This window comes from Denticeps clupeoides, chromosome 20, assembly GCF_900700375.1.
Source record: "Denticeps clupeoides chromosome 20, fDenClu1.1, whole genome shotgun sequence".
NCBI classification, from domain to species: Eukaryota; Metazoa; Chordata; class Actinopteri; order Clupeiformes; family Denticipitidae; genus Denticeps; species Denticeps clupeoides.
In genome coordinates, this window is record NC_041726.1 from 8,784,640 (window position 1) to 8,804,310 (window position 19,671).

The following is a 19,671-nucleotide window of genomic DNA, read 5'->3' on the forward strand; positions in this document are numbered from 1 at the left end:
GGCCAGTTTGGTACCGGCACCTCGTCCGCATGCGTCCGCCGCTCCCTGTCAGTCTCCGGCTCGCCCCGCTGAATGGCCGCTCCTCACCTTCAACGCCGCCAGACACGGGACTGAGAGGCAGGGGTCGGGACCCTGCTGAACATGAAGCCATGGAAGGCCAGGGACAAGGAAGCTGGCGGCGTCCTCCCGGCGAGTCGCGGCTCCTCCGATCTCAGCGGGGCTGCGTCAGGTGGCGTCCAAATGTGGGTCAGGTCTTTCTGTCACGTCCATGCGGGCATGACGCGGCAGGTGAACGGAGAGGAGGACGAAGAGTGACGAGGAATGAAGGACGCTTTCACCTGACATCTCGGAACAGGTGTTTAATGGTGAATCACAGGACAGGGGAGACATCCGAGACGTAGACACTGGTGAACACGGAATCGGATCCCGGACCGGAGTAACCCCCATTTCGGACCGGATCCTGACAATAGATTGCATGAGCGAAACACTCATCTGCGTTTTTCTGGCTAGTGTCATCCATAAAATCAAAGAATCCTCTGATGCCAGAGGGACCAGGAGCTGATGAGTGGGTATCTGACTCTGATACAGCTGAAACAGATTCATTTTCCCCTTGAGTGGAACTCCTGGCTGCTGCATGTGTTGGGCCTTGAGGAATGTTTTTGCACTTTGCAATGTGCTGCTGCATTTTTGTGGCATGCTTCACGTACGTCTTATCATACAGATTTCCCTTGTACATTAGCTGGTGTAAAATGTCTCCACACATCAGATAGTGCACGTGGCATTTTTCTGTAAAATAAAACAAGAGCTTGTAAAAATGCTAATGCAATGCAAGAGATCGTAATAACACAATTGCAATATGATAAACAGATATAAATAGTTACTGGAATGATCTTCAAAACAAAACCGCCAAATGAGGAAGCTAGCATCTTCTTTATGTTATACTAGCTATGGCTTATTTAGCATCTAACAGATGCTAGCATTTTATTTAGCATCTTATCAGATTGCTATCTACCAGATTAATACATTTTATGTGATATTCACAATTTAAACATTTAATGAATATATTTTCCCATAATATCATCAAAACTTACCTCACTTGTTAAGTCCACAGGCTCAAATGTGTGCCTTCAATGCTCTTTGTCCTTCAGGCTCAAAAGTGTGGTCCATGTGCACATGTGATGGAGGCATGCACAGTGCCAGTAGGTGGTCTCAATAGCCATGCAGCAAGCATGTGCTCTGTACATGTGATTAAGGAATGGCATGGATATTCAAGTGTATTTGAATTGCATTTGTTTGTTTTTGTCAATATTATGCTAAAATATACTTTGCTCAACTATATTTAAGTTCCCTAAGAAGAGCCAACCTTCAATTTTACTCCAGTTTATTCCCATAAATTCCCATTAATTCTCGTTAATTCCCATGGAAAGTTTCCATCTTTGAAAATTCTGGGAATTTTGCAACCCTAGTTACCCACTAGGCTACTACCACCCTGACAAAACAAAGTGACTTCAGTTGAGGTTTATTAAGGTTTATTTTAAAAATAATAATAATAACAAATTATTATAAATAATAAAAATAAAATAAAGTGAAGTGATTGTCACATGTGATACACAGCAGCACAGCACACGGTGCACACAGTGAAATTTGTCCTCTGCATTTAACCCATCACCCTGAGTGAGCAGTGGGCAGCCATGACCGGCGCCCGGGGAGCAGTGTGTGGGGACGGTGCTTTGCTCAGTGGCACCTCAGTGGTACCTTGGCGGATCGGGATTCGAACCGGCAACCTTCTGATTACGGGGCCGCTTCCTTAACCGCTAGGCCAACCACTGTTAAAACACTTTATCACCAGAGTCTGCACCTTCAATGCCAGTCCAGGCCTAGTCAGCAGTAAATGAATTCAGAATGCAGGAAACAAGGATGGGGTGATGGGAAAGTTACTGCGCAAGAGTAAATCATACTGCATGCGTGTTCTGTGTTCCGTTCATTTCACCAGGCCGATCCTCCTCAGGAAGGAAGTATAGGAGGACAGGAACTTCTTGGTCGTGTCCTTCTTGCTTTGTGTGTCCATCTTCTCCAAATGAGACTCCACGCAGCTCTTGGCATGTTGCAGATGGGCGTAGTCTTGGTGACATTCGGTGGTGGTCTTGCTGATTAGGTTGAGTAGCAGCGCGTACCTGGTGACGCGCTGCACTGGTGCCCTGAGGAACGAATACAAGTTCATGTGTTGCTGAATATCCAAAGTCTCCAAGAAAATCCTGCCAAAACCAAGAAGAGAAAGGAAAAGAAACAACATGAAACATGTGCTTATGACCTCAACTCCTTCACTGAAAATAGAGGACCACTGATAAATAAATCATGAGTTTATGATTTTTTCCATTAAGAGAGACAGTCAGATTAGCACCATTTACAAATCTTTACCTCATCGGTTCATTCTTCTTCTCCAGTGTATTCAACATGTTGACAGAGGAGGACTGCTGGAGGAAGTAGGTCTGAAAGGCCAACAGCATGTTAGCAAATTCCAAGAAGAGCTCTCCAATGCGTACTGTCAGAAGGTTCTCGTCACCCTGTATAAGTAAATAAGTAAAGCTTTATCGTCATCCCATCCATATACATAATACCACAGTGAGACGAAATATCGTCGTCCCGGACCATACGTGCAACATGGAACACAGCAGTTGACTAACACTAACCATGGCATCTAGTAAGAAGACCAACAAGCACCGTCCAGATCTAGCCACTCATTTGCCACAGATCACAGATCTTCTTCCAAACACTTCAATCCGCACCATTTTTTCCAATGGGAATTTTTTTTTTTAAATAAATGTTCATTAGGTCTTACCTGATTGATCGCCTGGTCAATGCTCTCCTGTAGGCGTTTCGTAAACATTTCATTGAAGCCAATGAGTTCCTGAACGTTGCTGAACACCACAGCCAGCTCTTTGTTGGTGAGTTGTCCAGTGGTCTTCATGGGACAGTAAAACTCCTCCATAATGATGCGCAGGTCCTCTCCATATCTGGACTCGGAGTTGAGGAACTCCATGATGGCCTCCTTGCGTTCGACGTGCAGCTTGGCGCACCTTTTGCATGTGTCTTTCTCCGCACTCGATGCCTCCAGTCCCCGGGCGGAGGCCGCGGGTCCGCTCCACCCTTGAGCCGGTAACATGTGCCCCACTTTTCTGCTTTTACGCTCGTTGCCAGAAAAACCATCCTCCCCACAATGTTCCAAGTAGGACTGTTCTTCTATTATGGTCCAACTGTTCTCCTTCGCCTCTTCCAGCATTTGAACCAGCTGAGCCTTCTCCTGTCTCTCTTGCAGCAGGTACTTTTTAAGCAAATTGTTGGCCTGCTTCTGCTTTTCCAGTGATTCCATTAATTCCGAAACTGCTTGTCTTGTTTGCTTCAATTCTATGTTTTCTTCAATGCTTTTCATAAAGATAAAAGGGCACAGTTTTCTAAACCACTTACTCTATCGTCCTTCCATGCTGTATAGCTATACACTTAATTTAGATTCTGACTAATGGTTACTAGGTCGTGCTTAAGTAAAAGCTTTATAGTCATTTTGTGGGAAGTCACAATTTCTGGCCAATCAGTACACGGCATTTGGTTAGGGGGCAGGGCCAATACTTCTAAAGAAGTCCCAGCCACCTAACTATGCTTCATTGCAGGTTTCCCCACTTGTTCTTGATTGGCCAGAAACTAGTCAAAAGTCAGAAAATTCTTTAGAAAAAAGGTTAAGCCTGAAAATAAAAAATGTCAAAGAAGTGAAGAAAACTTATTTTATAGTTCTATAGTGCACACTGCACGACTCAACATGAACCCAAACAATATTAATTAGGGGGAATTCCCTTAATATTTCAAACAAGTGATTTGTCCCAGATCTTCAAGTTCATCCCTCGTCAGGTCGCTGACCATTTTTTTTTTAGAAATTTCCTAATATGAAATCAAATATGTGTGAACTTGGTGAATCCAATGGGAAAACTGTCGTCATAAATTGTTTTCGAATTGGTTACGAATGCTCATAAAGTATGGGTGGCAGTAGTTAGCTACACTCACTACTAGCTAGGCTACACTCTGGCACGCCCTCTTAGATCTGCAAATGAAATGAGACTGAAAATTCCCTCTTCACGGGGTCTCCGATTCCAATCGACTCTATTCTCCTTTGTTGTCCCTGGCTGGTGAAACAACTTGCCCTGCTCCTTTCGACTAGCCGAGACTATTACCACCTTTAAGAAGCAGTTGAAAACCCACTTATTCAAAAAGTATTTCAGACAAATCTAACACTTACACACGCACATGCACACACACTGCACAAAATAAATAAATAAAATAAAAAATTCTTCGTCTACCACTTAACAATTTCCGAGCATGTTCTTTTTCTGACAAGTTAGGCCTTATCAGGGCTCTTAGTTTTGTAAACTCAAAATCTATAGAAATCGAACGAGAATTGCTGATGTCTTACTCTTGTAAGTCGCTTTGGATAAAAGCCTCTGCAAAATAAAGTAAAGTAAAGTAAGTAGCCTAGTGGTTAACACACTCGCCTATGAACCAGAAGACCCAGGTTCAAACCCCACTTACTACCATTGTGTCCCTGAGCAAGACACTTAACCCTGAGTGTCTCCAATGCTGTAAATGAAAAATGTACCTTGAGCTACGAGATTGGTGCAGGCCAGGTAACCGGGTCCAGTCGAGAACACGGTTCCACTGAAGTCTTGTTTTGTCCCTTGATACCTTTTGAAATCAGTTCATATACTAAAATCAGTTAATCTACTCCACATTTATTCAAAAATAGAAAACAAAGAGCACATCCAATCAAATGTAAGTACAAGCCTGGCAAGGGAAGTGTGATGAGAAACCAGAATCTTCATCTTCCTGACTCCAGACCTTTTCCGACAGTCCCGGAACACACGCCAGGCTGTCCTGTACTGCTGGAATTGAATTTTATATTCTGTAATGTTGGAATGTCAGCAATCACTCAATCAGCCTGTCATGGCTGCCCACTGCTCACTCAGGGTGATGGGTTAAATGCAGAGGGCAAATTTCACTGTGTGCATCGTGTGCTGTGCTGCTTTGTATCACATGTGACAATCACTTCACTTCACTTCACTTCACTTCAAGAACTTCACTATCCCTAACTGCTTTCACATGGAGGAAACCCTCACCAACACAGATAACTATTCATTTAATTGCAATGCCTTAACATTAGTGAGGCAAGTTCAGATAGTTCCAGCCATAACAGCAATTGTACCAAAATTGGCATAATAATTTCTTTCAGTTTTCTGTGAAACAAATCTCTGCTGTCTTTTGTTGTACGAACTCTGAACCCTTTGTGAGTAGGGTCCTTTTTTTAGATGAACAATGTCTGAAAACATGGCTTCTCTTTATCATTATAAATCTAGTGCCTAAAATGGCTATTTTTGTTATTAATTTTTAAACCATTATTACATTTAAATAAATTTTATTTCCCCCAAACAATACTGGATAATCTAAACTAACAGCCTAACAGAATCCAACAAAAATAAAATGTTACTATTGTCCTAGTTGGATTCTTGGTAGTCACTAAACATCTAAACACGTCATCTTTTTTTTATTAAAATCGAAACGCTCCCAACAGCCTATTTTTATTGCTGTATAGCTCATGCTTTATCCAGTGTGCAGTACGGGGGAAGGGGCAGAGCTAAGAATTTGGCAAATGGTGTTGAATTGCAGGGGTATTATCGGTAATGATTTATGAATTAAGGTAAGACGATGTAAATTAAGATTTTTTGTATGTATAATAATGTATTATTTGATTATTGTCCAATATGATCAACATGAACTGTTTTGATATTTGTGTGAAATTAATTGATTTACTGTCCAGGGCTATTTACTTGGTCCCACCTGTCCCTGTCACTGCTGTGACGTTGCTCCGGATAAGGGCATCTGATCAATGGCATTCATGAAAATGCGAACGTTTATATGACATTGGACGTGTCCTGCTGGGGTGCGTCGCCTCTGCCGGCAGAATTTGGTGGAATCAAGACGTTCTCAGGAGAAAAGTTGCAGAAGAGGATTTTATTTTCAGAGTGAACAGACAGCAGAGGCAGATCCACACAATGACCCGGCGACCACACAAACGTACCAGAAGCACAAGGACACGAAGACGTGCGACACACAGCCCTGGCTGTGTCCTAAGGCAGGGGTCGGCGCACGACCCGTCATCGGTGGGCTAATCAAAGATTTTGCGGTTAATTATTCAAGTTATCAGTTTGAAACAATGTCGTACATATCATTTGTTTTAATATATATTCAACGTGGCATGTTTCCCTCCCATCTTCCCCTTAAATTACACTTCATAGAATAACCTTTGCATTTATACTTCATCTATAATACACTATTCTACAGAAATTACAAAAGACAAATTAAGTCCACAGTGAAGCAGGGCATTTATAAACACTTTATACACCTCATCATTGTCACTCGGCAATTTCCAGAGATAAATGCATCTGATAAACTTTCTCTTTTTATTTAACAATCGTCATTATTGTTGTTGTTATTATTTGAAATGTCCCACAAGACATGTGAGGCTTAAGGTGCCAGTTGACCATGCCATATCCTGACCAGCTCAATAAATAATGAAATATCTTCTCCCTTTGAGAATCCGTACCATAAACATCATACAAAAATGAAGGACTGAGACATGAAATTTCATTCACCTTTGACCTTTGACCTCCTATAATGAAGATAAAATGCATGAAGAAAGGCACACACCAAACTGAGGACCTTCCGTGCTCAGTCCAAGCCTGAGCATACAACAATGCAAATAAATTAACCCGTCGGGTGTAAAACACTGATTAAAACGAACACTTTTACAAACGTCTACTAAGGAGTGGAAACCATTGGTGGTTCTAGTACCAAAACTGGAAACGAAAAAATGTCAGGAGAACAACGGACTACAAGAGCAAGAAAAGACAAAAAAACGAAAAGGGTGGCCGCAGAAATAAAAGAGGGAAGTGTTGGCAATGAAAATAAAAGCTAGTCCACGTGACCACTCTGAAGAACCAGACTACTCCTTCAGGAAGACCTAGAACTAAATTCTCACTCTTTCTGAAATGAAAATGATCCCTGCCGCTGGAGCAGGGCTCGTCTCAGGAACGATTTCCACCCCCAGCTTCACTCAGACCGCAAAACACATATCTGGAGATTCGTGGAGAATCTGAAAACTGGAACAGTGCTGTGTTTTCAAGAACCAGAGACATTCTGAAGAAAAGGTTCTCACTGCTGCCTTGGCCTTATTTCGCAGTTCCTGTAAACAGGCGAAGCAGATCAAACATCGACTAAACACACAAAACACAAGCCCTGAGCCACTTTTTTTTCCGTTCTTTCATCTGTCACTGAACAAAATGACAAACAAATGAGTGCATCATCGTTGCTGTGGTACATAGCTGCTAAAAGGCTTGTGATTGGCTGATGGCCATTTGAGCGGCAGTGTGGGCGGTACAATCACAGCATTGTGTATTCTGGCGGGAGGGGGGTGGGGATCTCAAGTCATCTCGACTTCTGATTGGATGGTCCAGCGTCGCATCACACTTGCATCTCGGAGCTGTCGGCCAATCCCAGGGCCTGAGCTTCCTCCGGGGTCAGGCCGCTCTTCAGAGTCCGCCGCACTGCAGAAACACCACATGCAACCGGAATTACAAACGGTGCTGAAAAGGGAGCGTGGCTTCCACAGCTCAGTCTAGTAGTTGAGTGGCGAGAGATTTCCCCATCTCTGATTGGTTGTCAGAAGTGAAATAAAAGTGGGCGTACGTGATTTGCGGTTGGCCCGGGAACGCCTCCTCTCCCGCGGCTGTGCCCTTTGGCTCGGCCCCTGCGTCGCTGACCTCACGATGCGCTCCATGATCTCGTCCGCCGGGTCGTCTGTGACGTTCAGCAGCTCCTCGTTAGCTGCCGCCCAAGCCGAGCGACCTGCCAGTGTGTCACAACATTTTTAAAATAACGCTTTTAGTAACCGCCACGATGGAAACGATGATGGAGCGGGGTCGAACTGACCGTGACTTGCTCTGCTGCGGGTTCGTGTTCGGAGGCCGGGCACCACTAGCGCTTCCTTCTCGCCTCCGTGCAGGCTTCCCTTCAGAACCGCCTTCATGTGCTCGTGTTCCGCTGCGTCCTCCGCATGGCCCAGACCCTGAGGCTCGCTGTCCTGCACCGGACCGGACCTGGAGACCGCAGCAGCCCGGCCCGACTGAGCAGCACAAACACAAACAGCAAACAGAAGGGAAAAACGTGAACTACGGTGAGGGTATGAGAAAAAAATTCGAAACGATGGGACAAAAATCCACACGATGGGTGGTTAGTGACTGGGTCCACCAGGAAAGACTGTGAGTGATGACGAGGTTAAAGATAAATGCATGCACACACACACACAGACCATCATACCTCACTGTCCTCTTCATCATCAGTCTACAGAGAGAGGAAATGGAGGTAGCATAAAAAACAGCACTTAAAACAACAGAGTGTACATGCCTGAGTGTGTGTGTGAGGGATAGAGATGAAGAGAGGAAAAAGCAGGGAAGTGTGAATGCGAGTCAGAAAGGACAATCAGAACAATGCTGGAAACGCATCAAATAATTATATCTGAGCATATTATCACTATTTAAGGACTCACCTCACTTCACACATCTCACCATTTCACATTGTCACATTTATTATTTTATATTTTCTTTATGCAACCTTTCCTAATAAAGATGTAATGTGGAGTACAACATGGACCCATCGTTGGTCCTGTGTTCTTACCAATATTAATTAATAAATATTGACACACATCACCATCACAACATTTACATTTACAGAATATGCCAGACGCCTGTATCCAGAGTGACTTGCAATCAGTAGTTACAGGGACAGTGTCCCCCTCAAGTGTGCTCAGGGACAAAATGGTCAAAATGGTTGTAAGTGTGGATTGAACCTGGGACTTTGTGGTCTTCTAATCCATAAGTGAGTGTGTTACCCGCTAGGCTACTATAAGCATGTCCCACTTTACATGATGTTTACACAATGTTTTATTCATATTTTTTATAGATGTAGCCCGTTTGTGGATGTCGCACATGTACACTTTATGTCAGTATGTAACTTTCACTATGTACCGTCTAACATCTATGTAGCTGAAATGACAATAAAGTTCACTTGAAACTTGAAAAATTGATGTTAACTAAAACCACAAGAGCCCTGAACTCTCCAAAACTCCTTTTGTATCCGCACCTGTGAAGAACAACAACCCCGGAAAGATTCCATTAAAATCCTGAATAAAAAGCTGCATGCGCTCCTCATTTCCCTCCCCCGGTGGCTCCTTACCGTCAGCGTAGCCGGCATGTGTTCCTAATTACAATACGCAATCACCAAAAGCTCTGGGCTGCTTTCTTTCGGTGGAGAAGATTAGAGACGGCGGCTTAATTTGAGGGGTGGTCTTCGAAAGCCGGCATATTTTGGCAGGGAGGAAAAGGAACATGGTGGGTCTGTTTGGGCAGTGATTAAGAAAACTTTGGACCTCCAACACGTCCACGAGAGCTGCAAAATCTTGGCCCGACCCAAGTCGGGTTGGGTTCGGGCTCAATTTCAGGATCATTTCCCATAATGTTTCCCATGATCAGGAACGAGTCTATAGTACCTATCCTTTCCTTATGACTCGCTGCTTGTAAATTTGTTTCGGTGATTGATTTGTAATTCTCTGCAATTATGTTAATTATCGCGAGAGATGCAAAAATGGATGCTGAGGAGGTGAAACAGAGGCCAGACCCGCACATTTCGCTGCACACTTCCTTTCTCTCTTAGTCCAGCGCTCGTAGCACGCATAGGAAGCCTTTCCACTGCCTGCATGTCAGATTTTCACATTCAAGGTCAGAGGTCACTCACGGGAGCGTTGACGTCCATGATCATCTTCCCGCGGGTCTTGTTCCTCTCGCGGTGGTCGGCCCGCTTCTGCTTCTGCTGCAGAACCCGGTCACGGGTGGTGCGGTACTCCAGGGCGAACTCGCTGATGATCTTGCTGAAGCGGTGGACGCTGATGTCGCGCACGCTGTACACCGGGTGACCCAAGAACATGAGGAACGCGTGAAACCTGTCAAAACAGATATCCGATGCATAAAAGGGTCCTTTGGTTATTAAAATTGTGCAAAGTCCATACTGACGCTAATGGTATTTCAACAAAATAAACCTGTTGATGATTCTGCGGTGCACGATCTTCAGGATGATGATCCTCTCAGCGCAGTCCTTCAGAAAGTCCGACATCTTCTGCTTCAGCACTGGCTTCATCTCGTGCTTGGCAATGACCTTCAGGTGGTCCCATGATGCCTTGCAGCGTCGCTCCATCTGAGTGAGGTTGTCCTGCAGCTGGTCAAAGTCCACCTGAGATTTTGAAGGGGGGGAGGAGTCAGCAGAAGACCCCCATAGCCCACTGTTCATGTATGCCTGTGTGTGTGTGTGTGTGTGTGTGTGTGTGTGTGTGTGTGCAATACCTTGGCTGACCGTGTGATGGCGCCAATCTCGGAGTACAGGTCGGTGCTCTCTGGGAAATTCTCCACCACAATGGAGCAGGCGTGGTGCAGCAGCGACTGTTTATGAACAGTGTCCTTCACTTCCGGAACCTTCTCCAGGTAACTCAGGTCAAATCCTTTGGCCTGCAGGCACGTGGACACACAAGGTGAATAATAACTCAACTCCTTAGAGGTCTCCCTCCAAAGCCCACTGTGGCGGTCACATGACTCACAGCGGAGCCATTGAGGAAATTGCCGATGGCGAGGAGCGTGGACAGGATGTAGCGCAGTGTTCGGTTCTTCTCCAGCTGCTCCATCCCCTCCTTCAGGTCCTGAAGCGGCTCCGCCACTTCCTGTTCACAGAGGGCAGGAGGAAACGCCTGGTTACAGAGCGCAGGGGGCGGGAACTTCCTGACCGCAGGGCAGCAGGTGCAAGACGTAGAACCGCCATGTTCGCGTAACACGGAATGCCGAGGGAGGCCGTAATTATGACATCATTCTCTGTGTGTGCATCTGCACTAACACTTTCTTCTTCCTACCTTCTCAGTGGCCTCGTAGTCCATTTTGAAGGCCCAGAGCTGCAGTCGTGCCGTCAGCTCGGTGATGGAGGACAGCGTGAGCAGGAACTGTTCGGCGCTTCCCCAGCGGAACGTCGGGATTCTGCAGCTGGGCCTCCAGGATCTTCTGCTTCTCCTCCTCCGTAGGGATCATGGTGAGGATTTTCTAGAGAAGAGACAAAACAGTAGCTTACAGTCATGACTCCGGGGCTCAAGGTCATTCTGAACCTTGCCCAGAATTCCCATCTGGACTTCAACCACCGGGCCGGACCAGAACAGAGGGAAAACTGAGTATGTACGTGTTGTGTGTTTGGCCCTCTGTTCTGCATCTGAAAGATGTTTTAAATAAAAGAGCAAAAATGCTGCTGCTCCATGAGAAATTTTCACTTTCAGCGCCAGCTGCAGCTCTGCCCCAGTCTATTTTTATCCCGCTCTCCTCAAAATCACAGCTCTGCATATCTTTTATAGCAAACGCCGTTTTCCTAGAAACCATCCAACGGGGTCAAACCTGGTCTAATGACATAAGGTCCACAGTCTGCCTCAAACGTAAAGATCCCAAGTTCACGTGGGAGAGAATCCCACCTCAATGCCCTCCTTGTTTAAGGCGTATTCATCGAAGTTCAGGATGGCCGTCTTGATGGTGCGTGGTGGGGGCAGCACCGTCAGACCGATGTTGATGGCGTTGCTCCTCTTCGAGTCCAGAACGATGATCTCCTGCCGCTTTCCGTCCGCTGCTGTTTTCTGCATTAGGCACACAGAGAACTCAGGTCAGTCTACAGTCATAGGGCAGACTGTTTCAAATCATTGGACACAACCGTTGAGACCAGAGGTGAGAGTGAACCACCAATCGCCAGAGCAGTACGGCGACAGCCCCACCCATTTAACATACAGTTCCTTGTCCATTCCTCCAGCCAACAAAACATAGTTTCAACCTCAATACACTCTGTGTGTGTGTATGTGGAGGTACTAATATTTTATGATTTGTGAAGTGCACAGTTCAAAGTGACAGTGAAGTCTTTGAGCTCCTGCTTGAGGGGGCGGAGTCCATACAGGGATTTTGGGCTTAACGAGTTAAAGGAGTATACACACACACACACACACACACACACATTAAAGAGGTCTTTTGATGGATGGTTATCAACACTCAGGATGATGGAAGGGGCTCTTTGAGTAACTGAGCCCACACACACACACACAGCTCCTCTGAGAGTCACTAAGTGACTGAACTCTCACACTCAGTCTTGCTCCCTCTCTTGGGATTGGCACTGATTGACCTCCTATGTCAATTTTGGGGCGGGGCCTTATTATGGATGGAGCCACAATAAAATGTTTCCTTTAATCACTTCAGGCTGCTGAGTGAACAGTCGTTTACTTGAAGGACACATGCAGGACCCAAACGATTCCGAGCCAGAATTCCAGCCTGTGCTCCGACTACAGAGTTAGCAAAAGCGGCAGAGAGGGATCTGGAATGATTTAATTCCCAATTACAGTCAGACATTAATTCCACGTTGGCAGCTCTTATGCAGATACCACACGCTGAGGTGAGCAATGCACGTCCACGCAGTCTGTTTCCAATCAGCTGACCTCAGCAAGGTAACACCTGACCTCTCCACCCCACCCGCCGTTGTACCGTCATTTTCGCTGCTGCAACACCGGGCCAAATTGAGATGGGAACGTCTCTCATTGGAATTTCAGGCCAGGCAAAGTCCTAAATCACAGTTTATCCCTCCCAAAAAAACTCACACCTCAGAGTGGGATAATGGGAGCGTCGGAACAAAACAGAAATGAGCTCCAGCTGAGGAGCCCAGAGGCACCGTGTGCACTTCCACACCAGGGTTTCAAAGAACGTCTTTAAACACACAAATCTCAATGCACATTTTAGCAACCAAAACATTCCTGAAATCATTCCAATTAATAATTATAATTTAATGTAGAATTTCAGTGTTGACGAGTTTTTGCTACATAAACCTCACGGCATTAGAGTCTGAAAATCCCCCAAAATGAAAAAACTTTAAATAGGGCTCCTATGTTTGAGGTCACTGTGAGATTGAAGGTAAAGATTTTTAGTTTAAAACATGAATTGCAATATCAAACAAAAATACGGTTAGAGACGGTTAGGCCTCGTAATCAGAAGGTTGCCGGTTCAAATGCCGATCAGCCAAGGTGCCACTGAGGTGCCACTGAGCAAAGCACCGTCCCCACACACTGCTCCCCGGGCGCCTGTCATGGCTGCCCACTACAAGCAAGCAGTATACCTCTAGATCAAGAAGACATAAATATTCATATACTACATAAATTGACTTTGTTCCAGTTGCCTGGTGGACCCTTGTTACCTTGGTGACAGGGATCTCTTTGGACTTGCTTTCGAACAGGTGCTCCAGCTTGCTTGTGTCCAGTTTGACCGTATCCAGTCGGGACCACAGGGACTCCCGGTAGCGCCTGCGGCCAAGGTACACACAGTCTGCAGGCCGCACTTCACTCCAGAACAGACGGATGGTCTTCTTCCTCTTCTGGAACAGGGGGGGTTCGCCACCCGGCCCCCGGCCCAGCTGAGGTGAGCCCATCTGGGGCTGTGGAGGAGGCGGGGCTGGGGTGGAGAAAGGTGGAGGTGGGGGCAGTTTCATCAACCCTGGGACAGACGGAGGAGGAGGGCAGCCAAAGAGCGGAGGGGGTGGGGGCAGGTTGAAGGGGCAGGGTGGTGGAGGGGGTGGGGGCAGCAGGTCGGTCCCACCCATGAGGCTGCCTGAATCCAGAATGTCCTGGTCATCTTCGTCAGCCAGATCAGTGAAGTCGATGTCCCCAATGCGCAGCTCACGTGGACTGGCCATCAGCTGGTCCCAGATGTAGTCCGACTCCTTCTTGGGGGGCTTCTCCGGCTGGGGCGGGGCTACTGGCAGTTTTTCGGCCGGCTCCAGCAATTCGATGTGGGGTGAGCCCAGTCCCTTGACCAGGTCACCGAAGCGTTCCGCGAAGGCTCGTACAGTACCTTGGTTCTCGACCTTCTTCCCACTCTCCAGATAGTCCTGGCTGTTGTCTGCATTGGCTGGCTGGGTGCTCTGCTCCGTGGGCGTGGCTGCACTGTCCTCGCTCTCCTCTGTGTCGCCCTTGTCATCTCGTTCCGCCTCTTTCTTCTCCTCACCCTCCAACTCTTCCTCCCCGGAGGGTTTCTTGCTCTGTGCGTACAGCATGTCCAGCATGAAGAGTTTGCTGTTGAGGATGTTGGTGCACTCGTTCACGTCCGCGTCCCTCACACTGCGGGTCCAGTCACCTGCCGGGGGGAAAGGCGCACAACGTGTTCATGATATTAACCACCACATCTCGGGACTAATAAACTATGTTTGGCACCAATAGCTCCGCCCCCTCACCCGTCTCATTGCTGTCCCCGCTTCTCTCCTCGCGTTCTAGAGTGCTGCTGGCTGAGGAGATGCTGGAGGCAGAGCAGTTGTCCTTCTCGTTCACTTCCTCATTCTGACGCTCTTTGTCACTCAGGATTTCATTTTCCTCTGTTTCACCATTGGGCGTCTCCTCTGGCTCCTCCTCTTCTTTAGCCCCTCCCTGTTCTTCGGCCTCGCCCACTTCCTGCTCAGCACTCAGCCCATTTGATTCCTCTTCCGGTGCCTCTGCTTCCTCCTCCTGTTCCTCCTCAGGTGACTCTGTTTCCTTGACCTCAGGCTCTGGGCTGGTGCTGGACTCCGGATCTACAAACAAATAGAAAAAATTGTAACCATGACAACCTACACTTTCTTAGTTTATTTTTTGTGGATTGATGTCTGACTTCAAAAAAATGAAACTAGCCTTATGTATAAAGGTGTGTCTCTCATTAGGCAAAGTGAGAAAATGCAGTGTGTTTTTTCAACAGAGGTGCACAGAAAACTCACAGTTTCTGTCAACAGCGTGCACACACACACTCACACACACCTCCCCTGACCCTGCAATAACACACTGTTTGTGTCCCCCGCACACCCCACAGATCTGGTCCTGCCCCGGTACAGTACGGCCGTTTCAGTCCCTCTCACGCAGGAAAACAGGAAACGTCTGACTGAAGTCCTTCAGCTCTTATCCACCCTGCGCGGGGTGGGTTGCACCCCGACACGCAGTGCGGACACACACGTCTGACTGCGGGGATGATCAGCAGCTTGGACCCTCACCACAACACATTTACATTTACACATCACATTTATTTTGCAGACAATGCCAGAGCGACTTACAATCAGTAGCTACAGGGACAGTCCCCTGGGAGACACGGTCAGATCTATACTTCTGGACTTCAAATGCACAGCGCACAGGTGCCTGTACCTGCAATGGGCGTGTCCTCGTCTTCCTGCGAGGCAATGGAAGAGGGTGTGGCGCTGCGGGATGACTGGCAGTTATCCGAGGGGCTGAGGGTGCTCAGGCCGAGGGTCCGTGCAGCCGAGCACAAGCGCTCACGTTCGCATTCCTCTGCCGCGAGCCGCTCCACGTTCTTATACCTGAGGAGGAGGAGCCAAACGTCCGCAAAGGTCAATTTTTCACAGAAAGAAAAGAAAGTTACACGGGATCTTCATCTTCCCGTCCTAAATAATCGTATCTCTTCTTTCCTCAGTCCCCCTGCTCTCCCCCTCTCCCCTGGTGAGCAGCACTAATCTGAACGTGAACGTGCACAGGAGGTTTTAAAAAGAGAGAGAGGGGGACTTGCTCGCCCTCCCAGAGGTAAATCAGCCTAAACCTCTTCAAGATGTGGCGTCCGGCTCACGAGCCTCACCTCATACAACAACAACCCAGGGTTTTTCACCAAGCTCCCCCTTCTCCCTCGCTCCAGGTTCATTTTTTTCCCCGTCTGGACAACGGATCTGTACAGATCATGGACGTTTTCTGAGGCTCGGTGTCATGTTAGTTACCGCAATGAAGCACGGTAGTGCAACCAAACCAACACTCTCTGTTTCTGTTTCCACGTCCCGTCAGCTTCTGACTGGTTGGTGTTTGATGAGCCTGGGCTGTTTCTACTGATGATATAATATCATCCTCTCTGTTGCGAGGTTTGCAACGTCTGTTTCATATAAAACTGCTGTCTGTCTCTGTCTCTCACTGGTTCTTAAGCTCTAGAACGTCTGATGAACATGCTGGCCACTCTCTGCGGAAACGCACGTAGGACAAATGTGGAGAGAGGCTTTTCTGCATTGTTTAGTCTGTATGTGTGGATGAGGACAGAACAGAGCGCTACAATTGAAATTTGTGGGGGTAGCATGGACAACAGGTCAGGAGAGTCACTAAGAACGTACTGAAAGTGACGTTCCACAATCGAACTCACTCATCGCTTCTGTCCATCCATGTAATGAAACTGCTTCAAATCGCTGCCTCTGAAGTTTGGACTTCCAGTTGCTTAACACTGGCATCACATGACCAACGATGTTGGATCAAATGTTTGAAAATGACGGCAAATTTTTGGACACAAAGGGAATAAAACCTAATTTTCATAAAAATGAATTGCATACATGCTAGCTTTGTAAAAAGTAACATACCGTGTGAAATGTCACAGCAAAAACTACATTTTTGGCAGTGACACCCCATTCAAAAACCAGTCATCCTTTGGACAATTCATGTGACTCTTGGCAGCTTTGACTCCTCCCACTTTTTAACACCCCACTGGCCAGGCAATGGAGAGTATTGCCACTTGACGCACGTACCTCTCCTCACGGGCATGGCGTGCTTCTTCCATCTTGTCCACGTAGTCGCGACTGAAAAAGAGACGAGTTGGGAGTATATGGGCGGGGCACGTTGAGGACTGGGTGTGAATGGATCTAAAAGCTCACCTGAAGCGGCTTCGCTCCTCCCTCTCTATCCGCTGCAGACGCTCTTCTCGCTCCACACGCCTCCTCTCTCGCTCCGCCGCCAGAGACTCCTGGTGCTGCCGATACGAGGAGGACAGCAGACCCCCCAGAGCAGGTCTGAGGGGAACCATGGGCAAAGTTAAGTATATGTACTGATTTGCTGAAGAAAAAGTGTGTGTGTGTGTGTGTGTGTGTGTTCGTTCTCACCGCTCAGCTCTGTTGGTGGGCGTTGGTGGAGCGCTGTGTGAAGGGTTGGCTCTCCCCTGCCTGTTGAATAAAAAGAACAGAGCATCTTCGTCTTTCTTGTGGCAACACAATCTACTGAAATCTACATCAGACTACAGCAGGGGGACCGGCAGGAACGTGAGGCGTCCTGAGAAACAACAACTCGCAGATGAACAGTTAAAGATGTGTAGGGGGTGACGTCTGGAAGGTTCTTCTGCTATGAGTGCAGGTGTAGTGCTGAGAGTGAGAACACAAGTGAGTCCAGAACTTCCGTGAAGGAACCGGCTGCCGTGTGTTAGAGTGATGAAGTGGCAGCCATTGTCTTCTGGACCTAGGCCTTATGGGCAAGCTCTCTACCTCTCGCCCTTTTCTCCAGGTTCTTCGTCAAAGTCGTAGGAAAAGAGGTGGAAGGGTGAGTGCAGCAGGTACGGCAGACGGTCCAGCGGATGGGCGGAGCCTCTTAATGGCGGGCTGACCTCGGTGGAAGGAGGTACAGTGATGGAGGATCTGTGGCGGGTGAGCAGCGTCGCCAGGAGGGAGGGCTGGGCGGAGTCAGCTTTCCTCTCATTCTCTTGATCATCCTCCTTTATTTCAGACGGTGTGGTAAAGCCAAGGCGGTGCGACATGTGGCTAAGAGTCAAACTGTAGCAGATGGAGCGACCAATCAGAACAGCCCGGTTCTAGATCCTTAAACATAGGATAGCGCGTAGAACGAGGGACCTAGAACCAACAAAATCTAGCAGAGGCAGTGCGTGTGTAAGATGATTTAACCACCCCAGTACCTCGGCGTTCCCTGACTAGATGCCTGCCCCGCCCCCTCCTCCTCCGTCTCGGTGAGCACCGCCTCTTCCTCCTCCTCATACTCCTCCTCTCTACGAGGGGAAGGGCAGAGGGATGGGAGGAGTGGGAGGAGGGGTGAAGGACAGGAGGGAGGGAGAAGACAGTGGTAAAGACAGAGCAAAACAAGACAAATCATCCAAACACACAGACACAGGAAGTGACATCAAAGTTTACATCAAGGTTCCACACATGAAATATGATCAAATTACAGAGAATAGACTAAGTAGGACCTATTTGAGGTGCTGAGGCATTATGGGTAATATAAGCCCTCATATGTAAACCAGACAAGAACCTGTCCAACACGCTACATCAGATGTTAACATGGCCACGCATGACAGACACCGTTTTTATGACGGCAAAGTGTGTGTGCATGTGTGTGAGAGAGTGTGTGAAGGTCGTATAAATGTTTGTTGACGGCAGATTTACTGCCCAACAGACACATCCAGGCTGATGTAAAATGCAGCAACGGCCTGATGGTAAAAATGTGGAAAAGCTGTAGCTGTCCTGTCTCCACTCATCCGTCAGATCCGCGCCTGCCTACTGCTCCCTGGAGCATCGTCTGCAGGTCGGAGGGTAAAAATGCAGACCCCCTGCTCGCCGTGGAGCATTTCAACTGGCTCTGAGTGCGAAACTCGAAAAAAAAAAAAAAATCCACTGCAACATACGCTGGGGATCATGGAACAGTGATGTAAATAAACTGAAAAAAATTGAGAACATCTGGATTTTATGCAAATGAGAAGCAGACCTGGCAAACAAATCACCCTCCCAAACTTCCCATTTGACATTAGATTTTTTTTAAGCATAATTTATAAAAATGGAACCTTTACAATATACAGTGAACATATGGCCTAGGCATCAATTGACAAACTAGAACTATTAGTGGAAGTTTGGGCCCCTTTGGGCGGTTTAGGAGGCACTGCCTATTGCCTATTTTATTTCAGTGGTGGCAGAAGGTAATCGGAATCTTGTGGGTTCAAATCCCGAACTGCCAAGGTGCCACTGAGTAAAGCACCGTCCCCACACGCGGCTCCCTGGGTGCCTTTCATGGCTGCCCACTACTCACCAAGGGTGATGGTTAAATGCAGAGGACGCATTTTGTGACTAGTGGAACACATGTTATATCAAACTATGGCAATTTGTCATTTATGCACTATCAATGTTTTCACAGTTGTTTCGTTCCGACTCTTCCTCAAGTGAGAACATACAGACACACACACACACACACACATACACAAGATCAAATCTTTCAAATCTTGCCGGCAGTAGCGTTAGCGTAGCCTCAGTGCTGCTCTACTGTACTCTACTCGTCTCTACTTACTCAGGCCAGGGGCTGAAATCTGTCTCATTTAGTTCCTGGTTCCAAAACCGGCCCGCCACTCTGGGCCCAGACACACACAAGGGGGGAGGACAAGCAGACAGGTGTTATAGGGAGGAAAACAGAAGGTTAACTAGGGCGACCAAATTTGAGCATTTAAAAAACAGGAGGGGGGGGCAGACTTGGGAGTCTTGCGAAAATTCCACTTGTGCGACTGGTGGGTGGGATTGCTAATGGTGTCTAGGACAAGCGGGTGGGAATCCGATCCACTAGCGTGAGTTGAAGTGAATAGGTGTGTAGGATGTGCATGACGTGACGGATGTTTAATCAGCTCAAAATCACAGCCAGACGCAATTTCCAGGTCTCAAAAGATGACATGTCCAGTGACTGGTGACCTTCCCTATGTTAATATCAAAACA

General features: G+C 47.3%; 2 protein-coding genes across 5 annotated transcripts in view; both read right to left on the reverse strand.

Annotated features, from left to right (window-relative positions):
• Positions 1-1,860: 1,860 nt before the first annotated feature.
• LOC114770430 (myosin-M heavy chain-like) lies at positions 1,861-5,985 on the reverse strand. Of its 4 annotated transcripts, XM_028964363.1 has the most exons (5): positions 5,878-5,985; positions 4,643-4,925; positions 2,840-3,422; positions 2,419-2,564; positions 1,861-2,255 (listed from the first exon to the last, which is right to left on the reverse strand). In XM_028964363.1, exons 3-5 carry the CDS (start codon positions 3,368-3,370, stop codon positions 1,982-1,984), a joined length of 951 nt encoding a protein of 316 aa, XP_028820196.1. In that variant the 5' UTR covers positions 3,371-3,422; positions 4,643-4,925; positions 5,878-5,985; the 3' UTR covers positions 1,861-1,981. The 4 variants fall into 4 exon arrangements, with proteins under 4 accessions (XP_028820196.1, XP_028820197.1, XP_028820195.1 ...); XM_028964364.1 differs by lacking the exon at positions 5,878-5,985 and having other exon boundaries at positions 4,643-4,936; XM_028964362.1 differs by lacking the exons at positions 4,643-4,925; positions 5,878-5,985 and having other exon boundaries at positions 1,861-2,198; positions 2,840-4,142.
• A 51-nt stretch (positions 5,986-6,036) lies between these two features.
• LOC114770429 (FH1/FH2 domain-containing protein 3-like) overlaps positions 6,037-19,671 on the reverse strand; it is a 37,629-nt gene continuing 23,994 nt past the window's right edge. The window contains 19 exon segments of the mRNA XM_028964360.1: positions 6,037-7,643; positions 7,786-7,944; positions 8,029-8,221; positions 8,416-8,439; positions 9,889-10,093; positions 10,190-10,380; positions 10,491-10,652; positions 10,742-10,861; positions 11,048-11,149; positions 11,151-11,231; positions 11,648-11,806; positions 13,399-14,333; positions 14,431-14,763; positions 15,362-15,534; positions 16,729-16,779; positions 16,855-16,989; positions 17,080-17,139; positions 17,880-17,969; positions 19,256-19,315. Coding sequence (XP_028820193.1) covers positions 7,561-7,643; positions 7,786-7,944; positions 8,029-8,221; positions 8,416-8,439; positions 9,889-10,093; positions 10,190-10,380; positions 10,491-10,652; positions 10,742-10,861; positions 11,048-11,149; positions 11,151-11,231; positions 11,648-11,806; positions 13,399-14,333; positions 14,431-14,763; positions 15,362-15,534; positions 16,729-16,779; positions 16,855-16,989; positions 17,080-17,139; positions 17,880-17,969; positions 19,256-19,315 — 3,316 coding nt within the window. The 3' untranslated portion in view covers positions 6,037-7,560.

What these genes read in the sequence shown, in the direction of transcription:
- LOC114770430 (XM_028964361.1), bottom strand. Translation starts at nt 3,430, where the DNA reads ATGAAAAGCATTGAAGAAAACATAGAATTGAAGCAAACAAGACAAGCA. An exon ending in TTGACCAGGCGATCAATCAG is followed by an intron (nt 2,565 to 2,839) that starts GTAAGACCTAAT and finishes TTACTTATACAG; the next exon opens with GGTGACGAGAACCTTCTGAC. An exon ending in AAGAAGAATGAACCGATGAG is followed by an intron (nt 2,256 to 2,418) that starts GTAAAGATTTGT and finishes TGGTTTTGGCAG; the next exon opens with GATTTTCTTGGAGACTTTGG.